Source organism: Ostrinia nubilalis, chromosome 12 (genome assembly GCF_963855985.1).
Source record: "Ostrinia nubilalis chromosome 12, ilOstNubi1.1, whole genome shotgun sequence".
NCBI lineage: Eukaryota > Metazoa > Arthropoda > Insecta > Lepidoptera > Crambidae > Ostrinia > Ostrinia nubilalis.
The window spans coordinates 13,904,889-13,931,620 of NC_087099.1; the positions used below are offsets into that span (position 1 = coordinate 13,904,889).

Sequence of the window (26,732 nt, forward strand, 5' to 3'; positions counted from 1 at the left end):
GGGTAAAGAATCCTACTAACAATGTGACGGTAAATGGTAAGTATGGGGTTATTCAGGATCCACTGGAAGTTTTTCTACGACATAAAGGTTACATTAACGCTCCCCCACTTCTTATCACCACCATGATTCCGATCAACAAAACAATGTCTAATTGCTTCCCCTTCTGCTACTTTCGCTATATTTCTTTTACACCTACAATCATTACTAACGAATAAAAACATTCCAAGAAAAGGCAGCATGAAATACTGTCATTAACGTCAAATAAACGCTGATTTACAAAGGATTTGTATGACTTCGAACATGACGTAATAAGGCTTTATGCTTATGACGTATTGTTCTTTTATTGACCACGTTTGACCACAATGTAAGTAACTCAATTTTTTATGACTTAACCCCTGAATGTTAAATAAATCTTTACATAGAAAATAGGCTTATTGTTCTTTTATTTCGGCCATTTGGATTTAACCCCTGAATGTATGTTAAATAAATCTTTACATAGTAAAACAAAGTCGCTCCCTCAGGTTTAGATCTTTTATGCTACGCAATGTATTTTAAAATGTGGTTTTCATTAATGGATAGAGTGCGTGTGAGTGATTCAAAAGGAAGGTTTTATGTAAAATACTTCACCCGGACCCGTACGAAGTCGTAGTGGGTCGCTACTTCATTATAAGTAAGTAAAGTTATAATATAAAAGGTACCTTTAGACAAGGGTATGATATAAAGAAAATAAGATTTTGAAATGCGTAAAATTCGGTCATTTTCTTTAGTTAAATAGTTTATTTCCAAATAAAGTTGCCCAATGTAGAAAATGACCAGACCGTCACTAAAAATTGCAAAGTTTTTTGCCTTACTTTTGTTTTCAAAGCTTCTTACAGACAGACACACTAATAGGTAAGTTTCTTGATAAGTAATATCCCTCTAAAATATTCACAACTATTATTTTCAAACCAAAAAACTTATGTTACTTTTATGCGCATCATTTTTTTTAATACAGCAACTGGATAATTACCAGCCTAAAAAAAATCTTCTAAAACCGTAACTCTACCAATCGGAAATTAAGTATCTTCACCTAAAATAGGAAATCCTTGTCTCTATCTTTTACTAAAACAATATCTAATTTCATTTATAACCGTTTTATTCCCCACAAAAGACACATTAACAGACTCTCTCATTCAACTGCATTAAGGTCCCTTAAAAATAAATATAAAACGAGAACAAAAGCGGAAACCTTGCCCTTACCTAACAGGTTACGTAAGCCCGCCTTTAAATGCACCAGGCTTATCCCTAGAGCCCTCCAAATATTTATTTTACGGCGAACGAAACAACCCACGATCACGCAACATATAAAATCCCTTTTGGGAACAGTTAAAAATCAAGATAAAGCCAAAATTCTGTCACTGGTTTCAAAAGCGCGCTCTTCAACTTTTTTTAACCAAAAAAAGTTTCACACGCCCTTTTTGAAGCTACCACGCAAATCAAAATGTTATTAATTCGACAATTTTATGTTATAAGACACTTAAACCCGAAATTAAACGTCGTCAACTATTTCAAAAAGCGCGGGAACGCTCGCGTGCCTGCAAATTCAAATATGTTTGGACGCGAGAGGGCAACGTTTTTGTTCGCCAAGAAGATGGGAAGCCACGCCACAGACTGCGATCGGAAGAGGACCTAGAAAGGGTTTTTCCTTCAATTTGATGTTCGCGTTGTGTTCCGTTTTGTGGCTGACTCTTGATTTGTTTAATTCTTATTTTTCAAATTATCTTTGTTTTTTCCATTTAGTTGTTTATAAAAATTATCTATATAGTGCACTGTTTAAGTTAGTAATATACACTTTTTCATACTCACACACAAAACTACTTACACATTTACACAATTTACACACTTTTGGCGGATTCGTCAACACTTTAATTTGTATAAAATGTATGCAAATAGCTACCGATTATAATGGATGATAAAAGAGTTAAATGTTTGAGAGTGGGGCTACTTAATGCAAGATCACTGAACACGGGACAAGATGAACTAATAGTTACAATTTTAAAATACAAGTTAGACATATTAGCTATAAATGAAACCTGGATCCGTGATGGCGAAGAAGCGATTGCGCCTGTCATACCTAGGTACAAGTTTATACATAGAGCTCGTAGGGGTAGAACAGGCGGGGGGGTTGGTTTTTACGTAAGACAAGGAATAATAACTAAAGTGCGACAGCACCCTCAGTCCTTGTTAGAACAGTTATGGCTTGAGGTTCGGCTGCCAGGAGGAATCCTGGCGCTGGGCACAGCCTACAGACCAGAAAGCATTTGTGTTGGGGACGCCTTAGACTCTCTAAGTGAATCTTTAAATATTATGTCGCCGTGTGACTACATCTGTATATTGAGTGACCTAAATATCAATGTTAATCGTCCAGAATCCTCACAAACCAAAGAATTACTCTCCTTTTGTAACCAACATAACCTTGACCAACTAGTCAATGAACCAACCAGGATAACCGATAGTACAGAAACCACCCTAGACGTAGTTCTTACCAATGATTCGACACGCTGCAAAAATCTGAAAGTAGTACACAATAACTGCCTAAGTGACCACGCAACTGTTATGGTAGATCTCGATCTAAAGAAACCAAAATTCATTAAACAAGTAACATATCAACGAGTTTTACATAATATAATCCCAACCATTTTTGATAGGGACCTAGACTCTATACCTTGGCAATCTATTATGGAAGGAAAAACTGTCGATGAGATGGTCGCTATTTTTAATGACTATATATTAGCTCTCTTTGACCTTCATGCACCTATACGGAAAATAATTATTAAAGATAAACATAAACCATGGATCACCGATACAATAAAATTTATGATGACCTTAAGAGACGAAGCTTTAGTTAAATCTCACAAAACCAAAACGGACTCGGCTAAAAATTATTACCGCAGTTTAAAGAACTATACAACGACAGCAATTAAACATGAAAAAAAAGCCTATTTTAATTCGTTCATAAATAATAATCTAAAAAAGCCTAATATTTTATGGAAAAATATAAAGAATACCACCCTTCTCAACAACAGGCACGCGGACAATATACCTGACCATTTAAATGATCCGAATAAAATCAGTGATTATTTTCTTGCACTACCAACTTGCCAAGACGTCGATTTGAACGATGTCTCGACTAGTATTGGGAAACCTAAACAACAAAATACCTTTAACTTAGAGCCAACAACAGAAGCAGAAGTGTTTAACATTATCAACAGTATTACAACAAACTCGTCAGGACAGGATGGTTTGAACATAAAGATGATTAAGTCAACTCTGCACAAAACTCTTTCTGTTATAACAGCAATTATTAATAAATCTATAGAGACCCACACCTTCCCCGCGCAATGGAAAAAAGCACTAGTTAGGCCTATACCCAAAAAAGACTCCGCAGATGAACTGAAAGACCTGCGTCCTATATCAATTTTACCGGTTCTATCAAAAATACTGGAGAGGGTTGTGTTAAAACAAGTAGTAAACTATATGGACAGGAATGATATTGTGCCTAAATTCCAATCTGGATTTCGTCGAGGGCACGGAACTGAAACAGCCTTACTCCAAGTGACGGATGATCTCGCGGAGGCTTCAGATGGGGGATTGAGTAGCATATTGATTCTCTTGGATTATACACGAGCATTTGATTGTTTACATCCACAGCTTCTATTGGCAAAACTAAATCATTACGGTTTCTCAACTGGCGCATGTAAGTGGTTCGAATCTTTTTTAGTGAACAGAGAACAGACAGTAGTTACTGACGGAAATGATGGCAAAAAGTCACTCTCGTTTCCTGGAAAAATAGTACGAGGAGTTCCGCAGGGCTCTATATTGAGTCCTGTTCTGTTCACAATTTTTACTGCTGACCTTCCACAGTGCATAAAAACGTGTAAATACCATTTGTATGCGGACGACACACAGCTGTACTACTCTTTTGATAGCAAAGACACTAGGGATGCTGTAAGGAATATTAATGAGGATCTCCAAAATATTTACACCTGGTCTAATAAAAATTCTTTAGTACTGAATCCTAATAAATCGCAGGTCTTGATCTTGGGAACAAAAAATCAAATAAAAAGAGTTGTAGATTGCAATGAAGAAATTTCCATCAATAATGTCGTCTTACAGAGGGTAAACTCCGCGCGAAATTTGGGTTTACTCCTAGATGGGGAGCAAAAATACGAAGATCACGTAAACAGTAAAATTAGAAATGCTTTTTTCAAACTTAAGATATTATACAAAATTAGACCGTACTTACGTGAAGAATTGAGATTACTTTTGGCTGACGTACTTGTCCTTTCTCCTTTTAATTACTGCAGCGCGGTGATCGGACCCAAACTTAATACCCGGACCGAAAAGGCGATTCAACGCGTACAAAATGCCTGTATTCGTTTCTGCTACAATGTGCCATGGAGGGAATATATAACTCCTTACTTGAATAAGAAAGGTATCCTTAATATGAAGGCTCGCAGTGAACTCCATTTTGCCTGCACTGTACACAGAGTAATCTGGAATAAAAAACCGGAGTACCTATTTGAAAAACTTACCTGGGTTAAAAACAACACACAGAGGAGCCTGCGATCTGTATTGCAAAACTCACTTAGAATACCTAAACACAATTCTACGCGTTATAGAGGATCTTTCAAGTTCTATGCAGCCAGTATATGGAACGATCTACCCCCGCCTATGAAACAAAAAATGAGCATTCAGGGTTTCAAAAGTAAATATAAAGCTGCCTTACTTAAGAAACAGATAGATGCAGAAGATCTTCGCCGTGGGTACTGGAAACTACTGCCCCTAAGAGATTATTTCGCGTAGCATACAGTACAAAACACAAAAACACACACACACCACACACACACTACACACTTACACTACACAGGCAGAAAAAGTGTATTTTTTCTATTTTTTTAGTCAGTTTAAATGTTTATTTATTTTTTTTTACTCATTTTTTTTTTCGAAGCCCCCGTGACCATTTTCTCGACCAACACCTTAAGAGAAATGGTGGTGGCTGAAAACCAGCGCTGTCTAGGGCAGGTAGTCCTTGGCGGCACATGCTGAGCCACCTCCATTTGCTTTTTCTTTTAGCATAAGTTATTTTAAGCTTATAATGTAATTTTGTTTCTTGTAATTCCTTTTATGTATAAAAAGCAATAAACGTTTTTTATTATTATTATTATTATTATTCGATACGAAAATTAAACTTCGTACCATAAAATACGGGTGCGGATCGTAAAAGTTGTAATACATAAACGTGCGGGCGAAGGCACTAAAGTTCTCCAACTCGATGCAGACTAACTTCCTAACTCGAAACCGAAGCACACACTCGACAAAACTTAACCCTTAAAGTACAGGGGTTAAAAGAATAAAAAAATAAAACCGAGCACTTAAAGAATTACGAATACGAGATAGGAAAACTTTTTAGTACTTTGTTCCAAATTCAAAACTGTTACCAGCAAATGATTAAAAAATGGATAAAATATTTCAAAATTCGAAATACATTCGAATTGTGTTCTCTTTTTAATTTAAAAATAAAACATCTAAAATTCGAAAAAACTGTTCCAATTTTGAATTTGGTCTTTGGACTAGTGACGTACCTGTGGCGGCGGCTGCTCTCGGCAGTGGAGCGTCGACAAGTGCCGCGCGGCGGGCTCGGAGCGAGCGTATTGCATCTGCAAGACCTCAGGCCGATTGATCGTTCGGATTCCTGGGCAGTGCTGCTGAGTAGGTTCGCTTTTTTACCCCTTTTTGTTTATTTAGTTTTGGCGGTGATACAAAAGATCAAAGATACCTCCTACTTGTATCTGAAAATAGCAAATGTAACATGATGTTCAGTAAACAGGAAACGGTAAGGTAAGAAGATAATTGCGATGATATGGTAAATCAAATAATACATTTAGAACACAAAGTATTTTTATTTTCCCTTTAATTTAAAAAGTTTTAATATAACTGTTTCTGAATAATTTAATAAATTATAATGAGATTTTCTACATTCAGGCTTTGTTCTTCATTTTGTGATTTATGGGTAAAGTTTTATTCAGACGTTTCCCATTTGGATAAAAATACTTATGATTTCTTTAATGACATTTGTGTTACAATTTTTAGGCTTCATTTGTTAACAACTGCAATTTTAAATAGAGCTTTTTAAGCTCTATAAAATTAGTTTCAAATAACTTCATTTTCTATTTGCAAATGAATTCAGAAAAATATATTTACAAAGGTTTTTTTTTATTTTTTTGTAAATGAGAAGGGATATACAGGATGAGTCTGTGGTAGGTGCTCAAAAAGCTGCTTCTTAGGCTGGATTGCACCATCTTACTTTAACGGTAATTATAACAATAACCGGTGTTTTTTGTATGGAACTTGAAACATTTTTGACGTTTGTTAAAGTCAAAGTAAGATGGTGCAAGTGTGCAACCCAGCCTTAGACTTCGACCGATTTAATCGATATTTTTCGAATCACACGTAAGTGATGCCAAGTTCCCATCACTATCCCGAGATTGGTACGATTGGTCGTGTATCACTTTCAATTTAGCAAGCAAATTGACTCTTTCAGATTCGGGGATCTTCTCGCCTGATATACGTGGGAACACCCGCCTGAAATATGGCGGAGATTTGGCAGTTTACAAACCGACGGCATTATTTATGAGGTCTTTGCACGTTTAATAACGCTAAGTGAAATGGTTAAGGAAATAATGTGTAGAAGGAATCTGATATTAATTATTGTTTTTGTGGCGTATCTACACCCACATCTTGGATGCAAGGGCATTATAAAAAGCTTCTTAGCTCACAGCATACTGTTGAACCTATCCAAATAACTGTTCTTTAGTCAATATTTTTAACATAATGCTGGCTTATCCAAAGGTCACAACAAAATAATACCTATACCTACCTAATTACTGTTTATCCATAACAAATATGACTATGAATACGCCAATCCTAGCTTCGTAGATAAAATACATTCAAAAATAAAGTTATTCTAAAATAATACCTAACCTACTTTCCGTCTATTAAAGTTCATATTTTAATACGCATACTTGCATACCTTTTTATATTATATTCTACATATCTACTAGACTTTGGAGAGAAAACACACTGTACTACCTACTTCAATTAAGAAGAATTAATAATAAGAAGTGAATAAGCATGAATGTTACATATTTTAAACTCACTTTAACATAAATCTTTCAATTTAATTTCATCATACTAAACTGCCTCGTATACTCTGATTATCACATTATATCCGAACGTTCTAATATCCGGGCGTAATTAGGCCCGGGCCGTAAAGTCCGGATTGTATAATATCCGGAACGCACTGTTCCGGATAATTGGTGCGTTATGGACTTTTGCGCCTCAGCCTTAACTATGTTATTTCAGTGTAGGGATGTGCATTTCTTTTAATAATACACTTAGTTTAAAATACAGTACATTTTGCTTAGAACCAGTTTTTGTTTCAATATTTTTTGTAGTTAAAATATTTTGTTTCAAACCGACTATGTCGTCGCTAAAAATACTTATTTCATGATTTATCTCAAACATAAATAAGACCGAAAATGGACATTGTTCTAAAAAAACAATTAAATCCGATAGGTTCTTAAGACAGTGATGGGAAAATGAATGTTATCGGTATTTTCGGCAGATTTTTAAGTTTATTCTTCGTTGTTAAAGACAAGAAATTTTTAATTTAAATCTTAGGAGGGCACAAAAATGCGATTCAATACAAACGCCCTGGTGTCGGACCAGGTCTGACACCAAGGTTAATTGAAACCTTCGAGAAGGCTACCGTATTTGAACTCAATAAGTTCCTGTCATTCGCTAGTGACCAAGACAGTGACGCCAACTGGTGATTGCTAAAGTTATAGGAGGCACTCAGGAATGTAGAGTAAGGTTCTGTCATATCACCAGCAGCGCCAACTAGCTGAGCGCAAATGCTAAGACCATGTCGCGTTTTAAATCGCGCGAGTGCGTGTGGACAGAATGTATGAACCTCTAGTATCTCTATTTCGCGCGATTCGAAACTCGCGAGTAAAAATGCAGGACAGTCATCTGGACAGGATCTAAGACATTGTCGCGATCCACGGTAGAAGAAGCAGTTATTGATATGACATATTGAAGAGACCTCGTTTCGTGTCTAGTCATAAATATGTGTTGTTTATTTTGAATACGGCATGCGTGATGTCACAGTTACGTTCCTCTTCAATTGCGCCGATAATTTTAATATTTGATGGTTTAGATTTCGTGCCGTGTGTTTTGTACAGTCGCGAGCAGTTCAACCTACCATGAGGACTTCCCCAATTGATTTGAAGCTTTATAACGTCCGTGTAAAGTTCAAAATTGATTGATGTAATGTAAATTTTTAGGATACTGCCAAAAAATGTTGCGTGTGAATGTGGGGAGCATTCAAATAACTCGAAATAAATACCTTTAGCATACTTATGCCAAGGCAATAAAGTTGAAGAAGTATGCACATTGTGTTCGTGACTGTACAACGCATTTCAGATTTAAGGGAAAATGCTGACGTAATTATTGATGCTATTTCTGATATGGGAACAGTGTAATTAACACATTTTAATTACTTTTATCAAGTTTATGTTAATTTTTATAGGTTTTTTGCTGGTAGCTGTGACTTGAAAGGAAATTGTTTAACTAAACAACTCGTAAAAGATTTTATAGGCAAGATATTTCAATACATATTAAATTACTTACTGTAAAAATAGTTAAGCTTCATTATCTTTAGCAAATAGTGATTGTTTTCTAATGTTTTAAAAGGAAACGAATATTTTGTATCAGTATAGATCATCATTATCATTTTCAGCCACAGGAACGTCGACTGCTGACCATAGGACTCCCCCTATGATTTTTGAACCGGCAGACAGTGGTGACTGAGTTTGTTGCGGCGCTTCTTCTCAGCACTTGCCAAATGTTGGTCTCGAAGCGCTGGTAGGGTAAAAAGATTATGAGACATGTAGAGGCTCCTTAAGAGCAAAATGACGATTTGTAAGAACTATTTATTAGTCTAAACAAATAAAGAAATTTTGACTTTGACTTTTGATTTCCACATCGCCCGGTTAGTAGCGGCCTGCATCCAGCGCCTTCCTGCTACCTATGACCCATACCCATATAATAAGTCGTCGGTCCACCTTGTGGGTGGAACTGGACGTCCAACGCCTTATCAATATAGAGAGAAATGTCACAACTGATTATTTTGGGTTAAAAAAAAAATTAAAATGCAAATTCTAGTACCTATTGCAAATGTGGGTAGATAATAATAAATATTAAAGTCCATTTACAAAGCACACACGGCAAGCAGGAAACGTTTTTGTTCACACGACACGGCATGACTCAATTATGAATGTGAATCGTCATTTGCCGAATATCGATTGACGGAATATCCGCAACACAATCGACTAAACATCGGTCACTTACAACTATCATTTCAATTCAATTATCGATGGAAAATTTGAGGAATATTGCAGGTTTTTAGTCGTGAAGGTTTTAATTTGACGTTTTTATACTAATTGACAGTTCCCGCTACGGGTCGATAACGACTACGACTTTCGATTGATTTAATTATCATACCGCGCTCAGGTCAGAACTTAAATGTAGGTAAGGGTCTAAAAGAAGATTAGTAATTTTTTATCGAAAAAATATCGATAATAATCAAACATCACTAAACTGCGCGTAGTTAGAGTGTCGATGAAGAGGCAATTAGTGGTGCGAACGCTTCCCGGGACGTTACGGCGATGTAAATCTCCCGGAATTATAGTTGTTCCTGCGAATATAAATCCCGAAGAAAGTTAGCGCGTCTGTTCAAACATTTGCTGAGCACTCGCGAGGAATTCTGACTCCGTGTAATGCTCTTTGTTTAATTCTCTCATTTATGAAATTTCAAATCACTAAATTATAAAGTACGAGTTTATTAATCTGTGTTGAACTCTCTTGATGGCAGGCTTGAATCAAACAAAAGTTGAAAAAAAAAAATTGGTTTCATCATGTCAAACGCATGAAAGTATTTATGTTGTTGTGTTGCAATTTCTCTAGTCTTTAGGGGTTCCTACAATATTATACGAGTAGGTATGCAAGTATTCCGCATCTAAAACTAAAGTCCATTAGGTACATAAAAAACATCTAAATGCCATAAATTGTGCTGAAACGCTTATTCAACTTATACCCTGCTATTATAGTAGTTTCCTGAAGGATAAAACCCGGAGAAACTTAGCGCAGTGTTCAAACATTCGGTGAATTCCGTTCCCGTCTCGGGATCCCCGGGATTAAGCTCGGGAACAGTGGACGGGACGCTTCAACAAACATCGCTAAAGACTTAAGTGCATTGAGCGTCAGTTTGAGGGAATGCTACGAAAATTTAAATGAGTTTGTGTGTTCGTTACGCCGTATTGAAAATAGAAGTTTTGGTTTAAATAAAACTTTCGTTGGAGAAAAAGGAAAAGTCGCTGTAAAATTTAAGGAAAGGTTGCGTATAATGATGCCAGAACTGATAATTAAGGTGAAATCTTAATAAATATGACGTGACGTCAATTTACAGGTTATACCTACTCAATTTCTTCAGTTACATTACTTCATAGTCCATCTTTTCGGCCCCAATCTCGGGGCATTACATTTTAATATCCTCCTTCATTTTAAAAACGTTGGAACTTTTCGTTCTGTTTGTCTTCGAAATGAAAAATATCAGGATTGCGACTTCTGAATTCAATTTTCTCTTCGAAACAAACTCGCTGCAGTGCACAACTAAATCCAACTGCAGTATTAAGTTTGCCGCGACTTATGTTTAGCAGTTGACCTTTGGAAAGACTGATTGATAAAATATTAACGTAGAGGAAACCTCTCCTTATAAATAAAATCGATTATTGTTAAAAGAACATGCAATTTTTGGGGAATTGAGTTACTACAAAATGAGTAGAAATACAAGATATTGCACAAGACAAAAGTACATCCGTGTGCAATGATATGAGAACCAATGCAAGTTGGAGTAAATGGTATTCAGATGACAACCGATAACAAGCAGATGGGTTCAGGGTGAAGACACTGTTTTCATAATGGTAAAAATTCTCAGTCTTTATAAATTAGCGAATTCACTAGACTCTGAGGCTGCGTTGCACCACCCAATTTAGACAGTAACTATAATGATAACCGGTGCTTTTTGTATGGAGTTTGACAGATTTTTGACGTTTGTTAGTTAAAATATGATGGTGCAACCCAGCCTAAGACATCATACGCCTTTTCATATCAAACATCAACGGCCAAGCCCTGTACAAGGAATCATGAAATCAAATCTTTTGTCAAGCATGCTATGTCACCAAGAACAATTGTTCCTGTACATTATTTACCACTGTACAGATTTACTTGGTACATAAAGCGGCCAGTTCCAGTGCTCGCAAGCAGTAACTCCAGCAACCACAAGCACTAGTTCAGCGCAACACATGCACACTAGCCAAGTGTGTAGTATTGACGCGCGAGATAAATGCGTCTTAGCTCTGAGATCCGACATGTTTCTCGAGGACCACAAAGCAGGAAGGGACAGTAGGTAAACTACTTTTGTTCTATAGAACTAAACAAGAGTGCTTTCACATTTAGGCGATTTAGCAGCGCGACAAACGCGCGACAGACGGGCAGCCTAAAATTTCAAGATAATTTATGAAACTAAGTAACCAGGTTCAACGTTGACTCGGTCAGTGCCTGAGGTATGGAAGCGGCACGGGAGTGGTGACATTGACATATTATGACGTGACAGGACATACAAATCTAGTCTCGCTGACATTTGAAGTCTCAACAACACCCTCCCGTGCCGCTCCTTAATGCCTTGATCACACGTACCGAGCAAACGGGCGAGACAGTGCTCTCTGCCGAGTACTCGGTGTGTATGAACATTACGCCGAGTGCTCGGCTGAGCGCTCGAGTATGTGACTCGCTCACCCAACTGTCTCGACCGAGTAAACATTTTACTGTCTCGCCCGTTTACTCGGTACGTGTGATCAAGGCTTTTTACCTCAGGCACTGACTGATTTAAGCCCTATAACAAAAGGCATTAAAAAACTGAGTTTTAAAATCAAGGCTTGTTGTTTTATTATACACGAAGGTATTTAAAATATGTCATTAACTGTTTTGGAGTTCTTAATCTGGATTTTACGATGACTGTACATAAAATAATTTATTAATTCATTTACGATGCGAATCTCGTTAATGTTGCATTTAACTAATAAATTTTAGTATTTATTTTCAAACAAACAACTACCTTTAAATTTATTATGGTATAAATTATTAACAGCCGTTTCTGAATTGAGATGTTAAACTTGAGCATGCTCATTCTCTATTTAAGTATCAACAGAGAGGCTTAAGTTCATTCTTAAGTAGAGAACATTCTCGAACTTAAAATAGGTCCTATCAGAAACCAGCTGTAAGTGATTAATCGAAAAAAAAATATTTAAAAAAATCATACACAATCAGCAAGATAGTAGCATAAATTCATAGATTTAAAACGGATCACCTGCTGATAAATGATTACCGCCGCCCACAGACAACCGTAACCGTTGTGTGTTCTGTGTTACGGTAGTTAGAGGTAAGATAGCCAGTTCCTCCGTGGTTGAGGATTCCGGGTGAAGCTCGCTTCCACCTTCGGCCTGATCATCACTTACCATCAGGTGAGATACAGGCCAAGAGCTTCCTCGTTGTGGATAAAAAAAAACCCACAGGGAATTACAAGTGCATTGCAGGCCTTTGAGATATGAGTACGCTCTCTTTTTTCAGTGCAAGTATTATAAATATTTGCGAAGAAAATCTCTATTTGGAGCGCACTCGTATGAACTGAACCTACTCTTTTACCTACTTTGTGGCACAAAAAGTTTCAGACGTTGCAGCCATGGATCTATATTAGGGTGCACGACAAGCCTTAACTGGTTGGAATCTGTCAACGATAAACTTTGTTTGTATCGATGACTTTTGTTTAACTGAAGTTGATTAAAAATGAACTGAAAATGTAATCGATGAGGTTTTAAGGTAAAACAGCGAACTCATAAGTTTGTCTCAGAAATGATCAAAGAAATTAGAAAGTCTACCAAGTTTTTAAGTCTCTAGGTTGGTGAAAGAATTAATTCAGTCTCGATAGAGCAGTTGTTTTCTTTATTTTATACTTTTTAAAAGTAAAAAATATAGAACTTTGTGCAGACAAAAATTATCAACAATCAGTAAGTTTAAGAAAATAAATAATATGAATTTATCTGTTTTATATTAATAGGAGTGTACGTATAATAAAGAAGTCATCATAACATTAAGTAATATGGTTTAGTGTACCAGTTAAGCCTTTCCTAACGTTCAGTGAATCATTTTTATCGTCTTACTTTGCTTTGATTGTTTTTAAGGGGAAGTCGACTGAGTAGCTATTCAGAGTTTAACATAAAATAATAAATATTACCTAGTTTTACTTGTCTACTGGCCAAATTTTTAAAATGTGTTTGTTTTTTTGGACTTCTGAAAAAGAAATTCTTGATGCCCATTTAGAATGTAGCAAAGGTCGCAGTCTCTCAAAAATCTTAGGCCATCTCAAAAATATGAAACATTCACTTGTATAATATTACGTGTTTTCTTCTCAGTGACATGTCCTTAACCAGACAGCATAGGTAGGAATCTTAATAAAGCCTTGCGTACACCCCGAAACAAGAACTCTTATTACACTGCCAGCTGGACGGAATAGTACGGAACTTATGATCTTGCGCTGTTCCACATACTGGGCTTTAGTAATCTAGGTTTGTCTTCAGTAATATTACATACTACCCGTTCGCACTAAGTTTGCCGGTCCATGGAATGCGCGTCCCCTCCCCCAACCGCGATTAAACGCAATTAGTTAGTGATTAAACGCAATTAATGTGTTTTATTTTACGCAAATACACACAAATTTTATCAATAATAATGAATTAAAAATATTTTAGATATCCTAGTTTGTTCTAGTTATAGACGCTTCCCTTCGAGTGACGTCATATCGCCAGCGGCAAACTTAAGCGAACGGATAGTACATCGCCGTCATTGATAGAATAATGTTACCAGCCTTGAAATAGTTTACGTATTATTACAACATTATTATGATAAATTTTTGGGGTTGGTTAGGTTGTAGTGGTTCGATGGGCCTTAATGTTTGTTGTGTTATGTATGCTTTGAGGCCTCGTGATTAAATTTTAATACTCGATTTACGGGTAAAAAGTTAATACAATAATTTACAATCCTATGTAGGTAGTTACAAAATCAAGTCGTGGAAGAATGAATTCGAGATTTGAGCGAGAAAAAAAAAACAAAAGAGTCTCGTCGATTTTGGTCGTCGAGAAATAATTAAGTTTTTTTTCTTAGTGGCCAGTGTCGCGCAGAGAAACATCGGTAGAGCTGTACAATACTGTAGTCCCATGATTCTGAAACATCAAGTGGCAAAATTTTAAAACTAACAACCCAGTAAGCGTCCTCTGACCGTACATACACTGATTTTTAAACTACGCAACGGATTTTAATCAGTTTTCATCAATAGACTCAAAATACTTTGCACCTGTGCGAAGCCGGGGCGGGTTGCTAATATAAAAAATATAAGATGTCCCCAAGATCACGTGATGTCTAACCCACATTACAACTACTTTTCTACACGTAACCTTGCTTTTTTTGCCTTACAGAACACAGTCAGGATGGACCAACATTTTTTACAAATAGCAGTTACACAAAAAGCACGCTGTTGTCCCGTGAAATGCTCCATGGTGACTAAAATTCATGAAAATATGCATAGTTTCACATCACTCACGCGTCCCTACCTCGAACCGTTTTCAAAAAATCAAGCGTTGCTCTTTGGAAATATTTTTGGCCCACCCTGTATAAGGCGACACGAGAAAGTTTTTACAGCAGTTGTCAGAAGTAATACGGAACCTTGCAACTTGTTGGTGGCATTGCAGCATACGAGGGTTGATGTTAAACACTTGTTAAAATTGTTTTGGGGTAACGAGAACTTTAATAAAGAAACAAAAGTATTCGAAACATTTTGGATTACAAAACTTATAGACTCAAGACTCAAGTTGTGACTCAAGTCTGTGATTTCTTGAATCTATTTCTTTGTAATTCGAATCGCGTGTTCATCGCCATTTCAAAACTATTTTTTACAAATAAAGTGATTTGATTTGATTTGGTTTGATTTGATTTGAAAATAAAATGTTATTCTTAATTACTTAGAGTAAAAAGATTATAATCTAATATAATTAGTGTAAAAACATCATGATGTAATAGAACTCCCAGAACTTGCCTGGTTTTTTCTTTGGATTCTATACCACATTATCATGCAATTTAAGCAGAGACTCTTTATGGATAAAACTGCCAAAAGACGGTTCGAAGCTACGAATTAGTGTAAAATAGTTATGCTTAGTCAAAAAATTCAAAAGAATTAATATTCCATACAATATTTTTAATCAACTGTACGGTTTAATTACAAAGGAAAATCTACTGCACAACAATGCGAATGATCTCAATACAGCCGGCGAAATGAACATGCGTGTCATGTCGAGGCAATATTTATCCCGCACAAAGAAACTATACATGTGACCATCACTAGATGTGACTACTTTTATAACTAGGGCTAAGTATTGAATATTACAGTAAACTATCTTGTTTTTTAACTAGTTAAACAGGTAGATATTCTTGAGCATTTTCATCATCTTCATACGCTCCTAACCAAGCAAAGCCTGTAAGGGAGGGTTTCATTACGAAAACAGTTGTACATTATTTTATCGCCCCCATTGCTTACTTGCCCAGTGGTAATAATGTTAGATTATTATGATTTTAGTCCTTACTGTCACGATAGAAAAAGACAAAGAGCCAAAGCACACACGGCGCCGCCGCACTGAAATGATTTCGCCGTATCGCACGCCGCGGCACCACACCGCCCGCCACAGATATTTCTATGTAAGACGGACGCAGCGACACCGCTCAGTAGCCTTTATCACGTAACAAAACTTCAACGACAATAAAACACTGAGTTGCGATCCTATCGAGTAATCGTTCTATCAAGATGACTCTTGTGAATACGGATTTAGAACTGTTTTTCAATGGGACGACTTCTGAACGTCAGCGAGATCTTGACTGTCAAAATACGTGAATTAGGCCACATTTTGCACCGCCGCCGCAACGCACCGTATTCTTTAGCTCAAACCCAGATACTAAAAAGCGAAGCTAGAGTTATAAATAATTAATAATCAAATAAATTTAAGCCATATCCAGTACTTCTTTTACAAATTGTCAACATGAATAGCGTTCCGCGCCGCAATAATACCATTAATTGTAGCTCGAACATTTCGCTCCTTTGAAAACTTGCTAATTGGATTTTCTTTGGCTCCATTAATTTCAAAAGCATTGTAAAGGCTTGCACCGATCTGATAATGGCTTTGATTCGGGTTTTTAATGACGATGATAATCAAGCCATTGTTACTGAAAGGTGTAATTTTAATTAGCAATTTAAGTTGCCACGCATTTACCCAAATATAGACGGTCTTAGAGCTAAATCACACGATACGTTGCGGCGTCGTAACGCAAAGATTTCGCCGTATCGCACGGCGTGGTGCCGCACTGCTCGTGTGCCCGCTATAGATTTTCTATGTTAGACGACGCAGCGACACCGCTCCGGCGTTTTACCGCCGCCGCAACGCATCGTGTGCTTTGGCTCTTACTGGCATTGGCTAAAACTTTGAGCCACTACCTACGTCAACGAAACGTCGATACAATAACAAATGATATTTCCCAAGAGATGTCAGAACAAAAAACTTATATTCAGATGAAACCTTATTGTATTTCTTGTAGTCACCAGTTTTTGTGTAGTAAAATACTACAGGTAAAGAGTACCTAAATTCAAATTATAAATTCAAATTCAAATTTATTTATTTGCCAGAAACAGGTAACATAATGATGGTCAAATATACATAAAATAAAGTCCATGTTTCGCTAAATACATCTTAGCATGCAATAAAGAAAACAAGATTACAATCAATTACAGTCATGATTTTCATATTCAGTTACAGAGTAAAAGGTTTTTTGTAACAACCAGGTATGTAACTCCTTCTTAAAGTCTTTTAGTGGAAGGAGTTTAATGTTCGATGGCAACCTATTATATATTTTGATGCCCATAGAGTAACAATTTTTTTGGAACAATGTTGTTCTCGGCGCAAAAGCATGCACCAGCCTATCAGGATCTCTAGTGTTCCTGGGGTATATCTCTGCAGCCCTTTTAAAATAATGCATATGTTGTTTCCTCAGATCATAGAAGGGAATAGATGTGAAACGGGGGCGTGGCGCGTGTCTCCGCGATATGCCCAGAAACGAACATCGCCCGCGACGCCAGGTTAGTCGCGATTCAGTCGTACTGAGGAAATGTTCTCCGATATTGTTGGATAATGCGTCGTAACGTGCAATAACATAAGTGAAACAAAGAACTACAGGAACAATGAAGTCATTTACCACATGTAAGTATTACAAATCCATTGGTATTTTGCTTATAAATAAAAAAAACTAAACATTTTTACGAACGAATTCAGTGCCGTGACATTTACTGCGATATCGAAATTAGTGGTGATAAAAATTCAAACACGTTGTACATTGACGATTTAGTTAGCAACCACTTTATGTCATGCGTAACTACTGCGCAATGTATTTTATTTCTTCCGATATCCACTGACGCGTGAAAATACACAGTACGGCCGCATGTGCCGGTCGTAACATAGTGCAGGGCTCGTGTTCTAATACGGTTTCCTATTATCGATAAATAGAAGTAAATTATTATTTTCTATTTTCTAATTTTGAATGAAAAAATCATGAGTTGCTTGCGATTTTTAAGTTTTTACAAAAACAATAACAATAGTAGAAGGGATTAGTAACTGTCAACTATGTAATTACTATAAGAGCTAGTTGAAAGCCTAATATAGGCATTATTTTTGATAAACATAGGCGGTACGAATTTCGCCATAATTAAAAAGTTAATGCGCGATAGTAGTTAATAATAATTACAGTGATCCTGTTATTATTATTAAAGTAAATTGTCCAGCAGTGGACGTCATTTGGCTGAAAACGAAATAATAATATATTACCAATATTGTAAATACTGGTAAAAATCGCAAGTACCTACTTAACCCATGACTTTTCATACAAACTTTGTCAGTCTATAACTTCTATACTCCATCGATAACGACATTGAGCTTTGGTTGGGGTAAATTAATATAAGGTAACTTCATTTAGTCCCAATAATTGATTCTGAGTTTTTCGTCCATACAAAATGGAACTGACTCCTTTATGCAAAAATCGTTAAAGAACATAATAATAACGTATAATAATAAAAAAGTTTTCATACAAGCATTTTTTAAACCAATTTCGAGCCTTGCCCCCAGGATTTAAAGTATCGATATCTTATCGACTCCATTTTATCTTTCTTCTCTCTAATTGCTTTTTTCAAAGTGTGCGTCACGTCACGCGGCCATTGATTGGCCATAAGGCACGCCTTCTGGCCAATCACAGCACTTTTAAGCCGGTTGCACATGTTGTCGTAGACTCTCAGTCGCTTTGTTTTTACACAGTTGAATGTGTGTGTGGGAGCTGTGGTGGGGGAAATGTGGGGACACTGGTTCTCGTTGTAGTTACGCGCGACTTCATATCTATTCTCTTTCTATGATCTAAGGTTGTTTCACAAAACAAGACATTTCATAAATGTATAAAGATGGCAAAGGCAGAACATTCAATTTTTTAAACAAGGTTCTACAGCTTTGCAATGGATGTGCCAAACAGATCGACCTGATGCATTTCTTTTGTGTAACAAAAACCTTATTCAATTCGACACCATGACCCCATATAATAATGCCGTATCTAAGAACAGAGCCAACATACCCATGGTAGGCTAGTAAGGCAGTGTGCTGCGACGTTGTTCTTCTAAGCCGACTAAGGGCATATACAAATTTGTTTATTTTTTTACATAATTCCTCGATATGAATTTTCCAGTTTAGGTTGCTATCTATTGTTATACCTAAGAATTTTATATTTTTTACCTCGTCAATAATATTATTACAAAAATTTATATTCAAGTCATTTAATTTATTAAAATTCATTATTTTTGTTTTGGTCAAGTTAACATTCAAATTATTGGCATTAAGCCATGTCACTATTACATCAATTGTGTCATGTATGTCACGTAAATGATTTATTAATGAATATTTTTCAGTCTTTACTGTTATAGATATGTCATCTGCATACAAAATTGTCTGATGTGGTGTTACTTCTGTAATGTCATTTATGTATATCAGAAACAATAGAGGACCCAAAACGCTACCTTGAGGTACTCCGTACTTATTTATTTTATAATCAGATTTGAAATTAGTGACTACCTGTTTACTATTTAACTTGGTGACCTCTACACACTGTTCTCTGTCAGACAAGTACGATTTAATCCAATCTAAAGCCCTACCTCTAATGCCACTGTGTTCCATTTTATACAGTGTGTCCGGGCTTGTAGTGATCAAACTTTAAGGGCAAAATCTAGGGACAATTTTATCGATAAAAATACTTCAAATTTGGGGCCTGACCCATTTCTCGAAAATTACATCGATTTAAGTTTTTAATTTTTAGTTTACACCTCTTCTTTAAAAAACAAGTGAACGCGTGGGAGCTTAACATTAATATGCAAATATTTTATATCATGCGATAGCCAATAAAATTATCTACTAGTAGAAGTAGAAAACAGACACAAGTTTCATACATTTTAAGGGAGAAAGAATGGATTTAATTAGAAATAAACATGATTTTTTTCACATCTTTTTCGATTATTTCCCAACACAAGAAAAACCAGGTCGTTAAGGTATGTTTTATTTGCATTCTATTATTAGTATTTGAGCCATTCTACAAAACGAATGTAAATTTATTAGTCTACGTCTATTAGTTTCGACGTAATTGTTGAACAAAGATACCCCTTCCCAGCGGTTTCCTTAGCGCACGCGACGTGCGAAATGGCACTGCCTGAAATAATCACACAACCGATTCCGATTACTATGGAAATCGCTGGGAATGAGTATCTCTGTTCAACAATTACGTCGAAACTAATAGACGTAGACTAATAAATTTACATTCGTTTTGTAGAATGGCTCAAATACTAATAATACAATGCAAATAAAACATACCTCAACGACCTGGTTTTTCTTGTGTTGGGAAATAACTGAAAAAGATGTGAAAAAAATCATGTTTATTTCTAATTTAATCCATTCTTACTCCCTTAAAATGTATGAAACTTGTGTCTGTTATCTACTTCTACTAGTAGATAATTTTATTGGCTATCGCATGATATAAAATTTTTGCTTATTAATGTTAAACTACCCATGCTATCACTTGTTTTTGAAGGAAGAGGTGAAAACTTAAAATTAAAAACTTAAATCCTTGTAAATATGCGAGAAATGGGTCAAGCCCCAAATTTAAAGTTTTTTCACCGATAAAATTGTCCATAGATTACGCCCATAAAGTTTGATCACTTCATGCCCGGACACACTGTATAGTAAAATATTATGAGACACAAAATCAAACGCTTTAGTCATGTCAAAATATAAGACTGATGTTAAATGTTTTTTGTCTATGCTTAGTAAGATATTGTGTACAAGAGTAAAACCGGCTAGAGTGGTAGACTTATATTTTTGAAAACCAAATTGTTGTTCTTTAATTATACAATTCTTAACGAAGAAATCGTTTAGTCGCTTATGCATTGCTTTTTCATAAACCTTTGAAAAAACTGAAATGATGGCAATTGGTCTGTAATTTCCTATAATACTCTTGTCACCCTTTTTATACAGAGGCTTCACTATAGACCTTTTGAGCTGCGCTGGAAACACTCCTGATTCGAGAGAGAGGTTTATGAGATATGTTAGTATATCGCTTAACTCGTCCCTACACGCTTTCACAACTTTTGTCGATATCTCATCGTCACCTTCAGCGTTGGTGTTATTAAGCGATAAGATGATGTTTTTTACCTCTGTGACGGAAACTGGCTTTAAAAAAATTGTATTATTACAACTATTGGTGAGTGTAGATTTGGGTTCGGTCATCGCAGCTTTATCTGTCAGATCTAAGAGATATTCATTAAAGGCTTTAGCTATTACGGTTGGGTCCTACTTATTTATCTAGGCTAATATTATAAAGAGGAAAACTTTCATTATTTGTTTGTATTGAATAGGCTTCGAAACTGCTGGACCGATTTGAAAAATTCTTTCACCGTTAGAATTCTACATTATTTCGAATGAACATTCGCCGGGACAGCTAGTCTATCTAAAAGATGCAAAGAAAAAGGCACAAGCATAACGAAAGTGTCGCCATCGTCAACGTTTAAAATAAAGTTGTTAAAAAGCAAACATAACCATCAATTGCTCTCGACCCCACTCGAGGCGAGATCGAGGTGTGAAGAGGTCGTTATGAGGAGAGCTCCTCAGCCGTCTTTAGGGCTTGAGGACATGTGAGATACCCGAGCTTTAGAACGTCATATGAGCTACCTTAGACACCTACCCGTCTTTAAAGCTTGAGGACATGTGAGAGCCGAGCTCTAGGGCGTGATGTGAGCTACCTTAAATACTTACTAAATATTAATATTTGGGGACAGTTTAGCAGTGGACTTCCTGTTGCTGATATGATGATGATGATAATGTATAAGTTGGTGTGTAGTGGTGACATAGCCCGTAGAATCGCTAAAATCAAGTAGCAGTGGGCGGGGCGCACGTAGAGTTGGCAAGCCTCCCACTAGGTGGACCGACGATCTGGTGAAGGTCGCGGGAGGTGCCTGGATGTGGGCAGTGTAGGACCGGTCTTTGTGAAAAACCTTGGGGGAGGCCTTTGTCCAAGTTTACGTCTTTCGGCTGAAACGAACAAACTTGTTGATGCTCGTGACATGGACAAACTACTTATGCTTATACCACGACTATAATTATTACTGGCAGAAAAGTTAACAGCTCATGACAGTCCACTTGATGAAACCCTCCAAAGAGGTCGTCGGTCCATCGAGTAGGAGCTTCCTACTCTACGTCTTCTGAGATATTTTTATTCAGAAAGCTGTTAAATTTAACTTTTTCGATGGACTGCCGGCCGGTGCCCTAAATGCATTTCATTCTATGCTTATTGACGCGTCAAAACCTTATGTTAATTGTAATAAGTTATATTTTGCAATGAAAAATATTATACTATTCTGTTGTCTGTACAAAACATTAATCACTTACCTACAATGTTCATAAAGAAAAACCTAATGACTGCTTATTGATTAACGGTCTTATTCATAATAAAATGCTAATATAGGTTTAAAACCTACATTAGCTAAAACGTTTGATAGGCTTAAAACACTCTTATAAACCTCTGATAAAAAACGTTATTCATAATCGTTTATAAACCTTTGATAGCTAAAACAGAGTTTAATATTTTCTTTCCACAGACTATACAAAAAGAATGAACGAAAACAGCTTTTTTGGTGATTTAACTTGATGGACCATGTAAAATCATAGACAAATCGCAGAAAAAAAAAACAAAAAATTGGCAGCTGTGACGTTTTACTTACTGACATTGACATTTGGCACGAAAATTTAATAAAGTTTTCGGTTTTTTCGATCAACTCCCAAGTTTTATCAAACTTTTATAAAACTTGGGATTGTATGTTCTGGATTCTGTACCTCTTACCCTGTACTCTGCAATAAGCTTAAGAGCGTCGTAAGCGACGACCCGGCTAGTTACATCGGATACTAATTATGTCCATGACGAAGGAGAACAGACCGCCTAAAAGGCAACGATCAGAAAACTGGTTGGAGGAAGATAAGGTAGTACTTATTTTTAGCCTGATAAAGTGCCTACTAATTTTTGTAGCATGGTTTTATTTATGTTTGACGCCTAGTGTTTGCTTTTCAGTATTTGCTGAAAGAGTTGGTGAAAGAAAGAGTAAATGAACCGCTCCATTACCCAGTTAAAATCGCAATGGAGCCTCATAAAAATCAGTGCGAAGAAAGACAAGACCATTGCTAGGCAGGCTCAAATTAAAACTGGCGGTGGTCCACCATTATTAGTGCCTGACGATAGGGCTGATGATATAGCATCTTGGTTGCCCAATGAATTTGTAGTCGATGTTAACAGATTTGACTCGGACTCAAATAAAAGTGAATTAATTAACATTCAAGAGGAGGAATCAACTCAAAATACGCAAGATCAGGAATTGATAAATAATGAAGAAATCCAATATGAATTGGTGGTACTTGATGAAGAAATAGAAGATACACATGCTTGTACTACTAGAGGCATATTGGAAGATAAAGAAAATAAAAAAGTAGAGGCAAAAGAAAATAAAGCAAAACCTAATTTTAAAGCACCAGCAATCAAAAAAAAAAGGAAACTGTTAAACAAAGAAGGCTTAATTGATTTAAGCAAAGTTAGGATTTCCGAAATTGCAGAAACAGAATCAAAATGCCGGATTGAACTGCATGAAGTTCAAATGGAAAACGAACGGAAGAAAGGGAGAAACTTGGATCTTGAGCATCAATTATTACAGGAAAAACTTAAATATTACACTCACATTAATAAAGAATAATAAGTCTTTTGATGTTAAAGTTTTTCAAGTACTAACAGATTCTAAATAATAAGTTAGTTCCTCCCTTACTTCTGTTTGTTTTTAATTTGTATTTTATGCAGTTCCAATCCGCATTTTGATTGTGTTTCTGCAATATATTTAGACGGCTATGAATATGTTTACTAGTCATAACTTAATAAGAGTTTGAGATTACTATTAACTAGCTGTTGCCCACGACTCCGCCTGCGTAGACTACTATTTCTGTAACCTACAGGATCTGTGCATTTTTCCAGGATAAAAAGAAGCCTATATGTTATTCGAGACTATATAATCTATCTGTTTTAGCAATTTATTTGTTTATAAGAATTGAACTGTGATTTTTAGTAAGTAAGTTTAATAATTGTACTTAAATTAGTGATATAAAGTAAATACACATATGCCTAGTCACAAACATTCGCCTTTATAATAATAGTGTAAATTATGGTTATTTTGTTTTAAATGTAGAAGGTTGATAACCTCCGAATAGAAACGTTTATACTTAAGCAATTTCTTTGTTTTAAAGAATTGAACTGTGATTTTTAATAAGTAAGTTTGTTGAAACTAATTGTACTTAAATTAGTGATATAAAATAATTTGTTTTGAATTTTTGCAGAATAATTGCTTTTTTAAAGAGAACTACAGGTTTTGTTTTTGTGATAGTAACAAATTGGACTGAAAATTGAAATACAGGTATTTTTCAATCAAATATTCTTTTTATTTTCATTAAGATGCCAGGAACAGTATCTGAAAAATTAAAATACAACATTTTCATGAACTCAAATGACATTACATAAAAGTAAATCGTTGGAATTTATCAAAATGTATTTTAGTACCATTCAAAAATGTTGATTTATAAAATTTTGTAGTATCAACTGCGACCTACGCCTCAACAATGAAGGTCGGTTGTCGTGAACACTGTTCTCCGTCGAAAGTTGCGGAGTTACAGGGACCTGCTCCATATGTTGTTCTGAAAAATATTATGAATTTGTCAACATTTTGTCATAAAGATTTGTATTCCTTATGTACAGTCAAATTGATAACATTTACCTAACAATGTGTCATTCATATCAATGGCTATATTATGTAATACAGCCAATGCTATGATCACAGCTTTTCCATTTTGGAGGCTTACTGGTAAGCCATGGAGTAGGCATTGGAACCGCTGCTTCCACACCCCAAAACACCTTTCAACAGTGTTCCTAGTTGAGATGTGAGCATTATTGTATGCTTCTTCTTCTGGACGACTAGGCCTTAAAATAGGTGTAAATAGATATGGCAGAAGAGGGTAGCCCGAATCGCCAATAAGGCGTCCTCTAAACTGCCTATCCTCAAATCGTTGTTTTATATTGCTCTCCATAAAAATTCGACTGTCATGTGTACTGCCTCGCCATCTAGCCACTATATCCATTATTTTGAGGTCAGCATCACAGACAACCTAAAATAAAAAAAACAGTATCCTGTAGGTAATCCATCCAATAATATAGTGTTGAATGTTGCTAAAATTTAGATCATACAAAGTAAAAATTATAGACATTATTAAAACAAATCTTTCTCTGTTGTAAACTGTATAAAATCAAAATATATTTTACCTGAACATTCAGGGAATAATAGCCTTTTCTATTAATATAGTACTGGGCCATGTCACCTCCGGTTTTTTTAATTTTAATGTGGGTGCAATCTATGGCTCCTATCACCCCAGGAAAATTTTTAATTGCTCTAAATTTGGCACTAATTCTTTCCTGCTCTCCTATAGTGATAGGCATTTTGATGAAGGAATTTGCCTTATTCGCGATTGCATGCGCGACTCTGGCGCATATCCGGCTCACTGTCGGCTGACTTAGGCCATGGAGGTCACCAGCATCATCTTGTACCTGAAAATGTATGAAAATAATTATAGCAGCCACGACAAAGGGATAAAATAAAACACTTTTTTGTGCTTACCTCACGACGTCCCCAACATCTTATGGCCACTAAAACTTGCAGTTCAGGACACGTGCCACCACCTCTAGCGCTCTGAACCAGATCATCTTCCACCAAATCTATGATGGTGCGCACTGTGTCCTTATTGAACCTATATTTTATTTTAAAATTTAGGTCCCGCAAATCGAATGGGTTGCTTCGTTGGCGGTAGAGCTTTCTACGTCGCGCTGGGTCGGCATTATTGGCTAAATGCACAATTGCATTTATAGCATTCATTTTCACAAGCAAGGATCACAGCAAGGATATTTTGAATAAATAAACCAACGAAGTGACATTCATATGAAATGACATTTATAAAAGTTAGGTTAAAATAGGTTTATTAGAGCTTTAAACAAGGCCCGAGCTCTCGATAACTTATCACACAGTTATAAGAGGATTTTAGCGCTAAATGACGATTATGAATAACAATTTTTATCAAACGTTTTATAAACCTCTAATAAGCATTTGATAAAATGTGAAAAATGATTATGAATAAGACCGTAAATGACAAGTACGTAATATAAATTATTGTTTATGATCGACATCAAAGAAATAGAGTGAGAGTGATAACTTATTCATACCAGTAGTATACTTTCTGTCCCTATGTATGCTTGTAGGTATAGTTAAGACCGACTATAGGCAAAATCATGATAATCACACAAAAAAGACAAATAATGGTAAAAGCTTTAGAACTAGATATTATCACGTTACAAAAAATTTGTAATTTTAATTGGTAAATACCTATACTTACATATTTAGTATTGTATTAAGACGATGTAGGTATTTAAGTTTTTATGTAACTAACTGTTTCTACTACGTAGCACAATGCCATAAGACTTACATAAAATAATACATAATAGTATCACGCCAATCGTTTCATTTTACAGAATCTATTCCAACTAAAGCAAATAAGCTGTATTTAATTCAAAGTAGAAGAACTACGTTACAAAAAGCAGTACAAAGCATTTCCTTTTAGCTTTTAAGCTAAAGGCTCCTTTTACATTGAAATTTACAACTAATTTGAGAGGCTTGGTACTGCAGCCAGCGCTGCAGCGCCTTACAAGGGTGCTTGTGAAGCGGGTGCCTTGATCAAGGAAAATTGAATAACAGCGCTTTACGATGTTAGGTC

The 26,732-nt window shown here is 35.9% G+C and overlaps 2 protein-coding genes across 2 annotated transcripts in view; both read right to left on the bottom strand.

Annotated features, from left to right (window-relative positions):
* LOC135076573 (calexcitin-1) overlaps window positions 1-5,653 on the bottom strand; it is a 49,949-nt gene extending 44,296 nt beyond the window's left edge. Inside the window, exon 1 of the mRNA XM_063971005.1 lies at window positions 5,625-5,653. The gene's annotated coding sequence lies outside the window, so the exon portion shown is untranslated. The remainder of the gene's footprint in view (window positions 1-5,624) is intronic.
* An 18,721-nt stretch (window positions 5,654-24,374) lies between these two features.
* On the bottom strand, window positions 24,375-26,103 carry LOC135076574 (putative nuclease HARBI1). Its single transcript, XM_063971008.1, has 5 exons — window positions 25,586-26,103; window positions 25,234-25,515; window positions 24,692-25,079; window positions 24,478-24,611; window positions 24,375-24,388 (listed from the first exon to the last, which is right to left on the bottom strand). Exons 1-4 carry the CDS (start codon window positions 25,838-25,840, stop codon window positions 24,481-24,483), a joined length of 1,056 nt encoding a protein of 351 aa, XP_063827078.1. The 5' UTR covers window positions 25,841-26,103; the 3' UTR covers window positions 24,375-24,388; window positions 24,478-24,480.
* Window positions 26,104-26,732: the final 629 nt, after the last annotated feature.

Coding starts and splice junctions, on each gene's coding strand:
- LOC135076574 (XM_063971008.1), bottom strand. CDS start 25,840: ATGAATGCTATAAATGCAATTGTGCATTTAGCCAATAATGCCGACCCA. Junction 25,080..25,233: donor ATTATTCCCTGAATGTTCAG/GTAAAATATATT, acceptor TTTTTATTTTAG/GTTGTCTGTGATGCTGACCT. Junction 24,612..24,691: donor TATGAATGACACATTGTTAG/GTAAATGTTATC, acceptor AATATTTTTCAG/AACAACATATGGAGCAGGTC.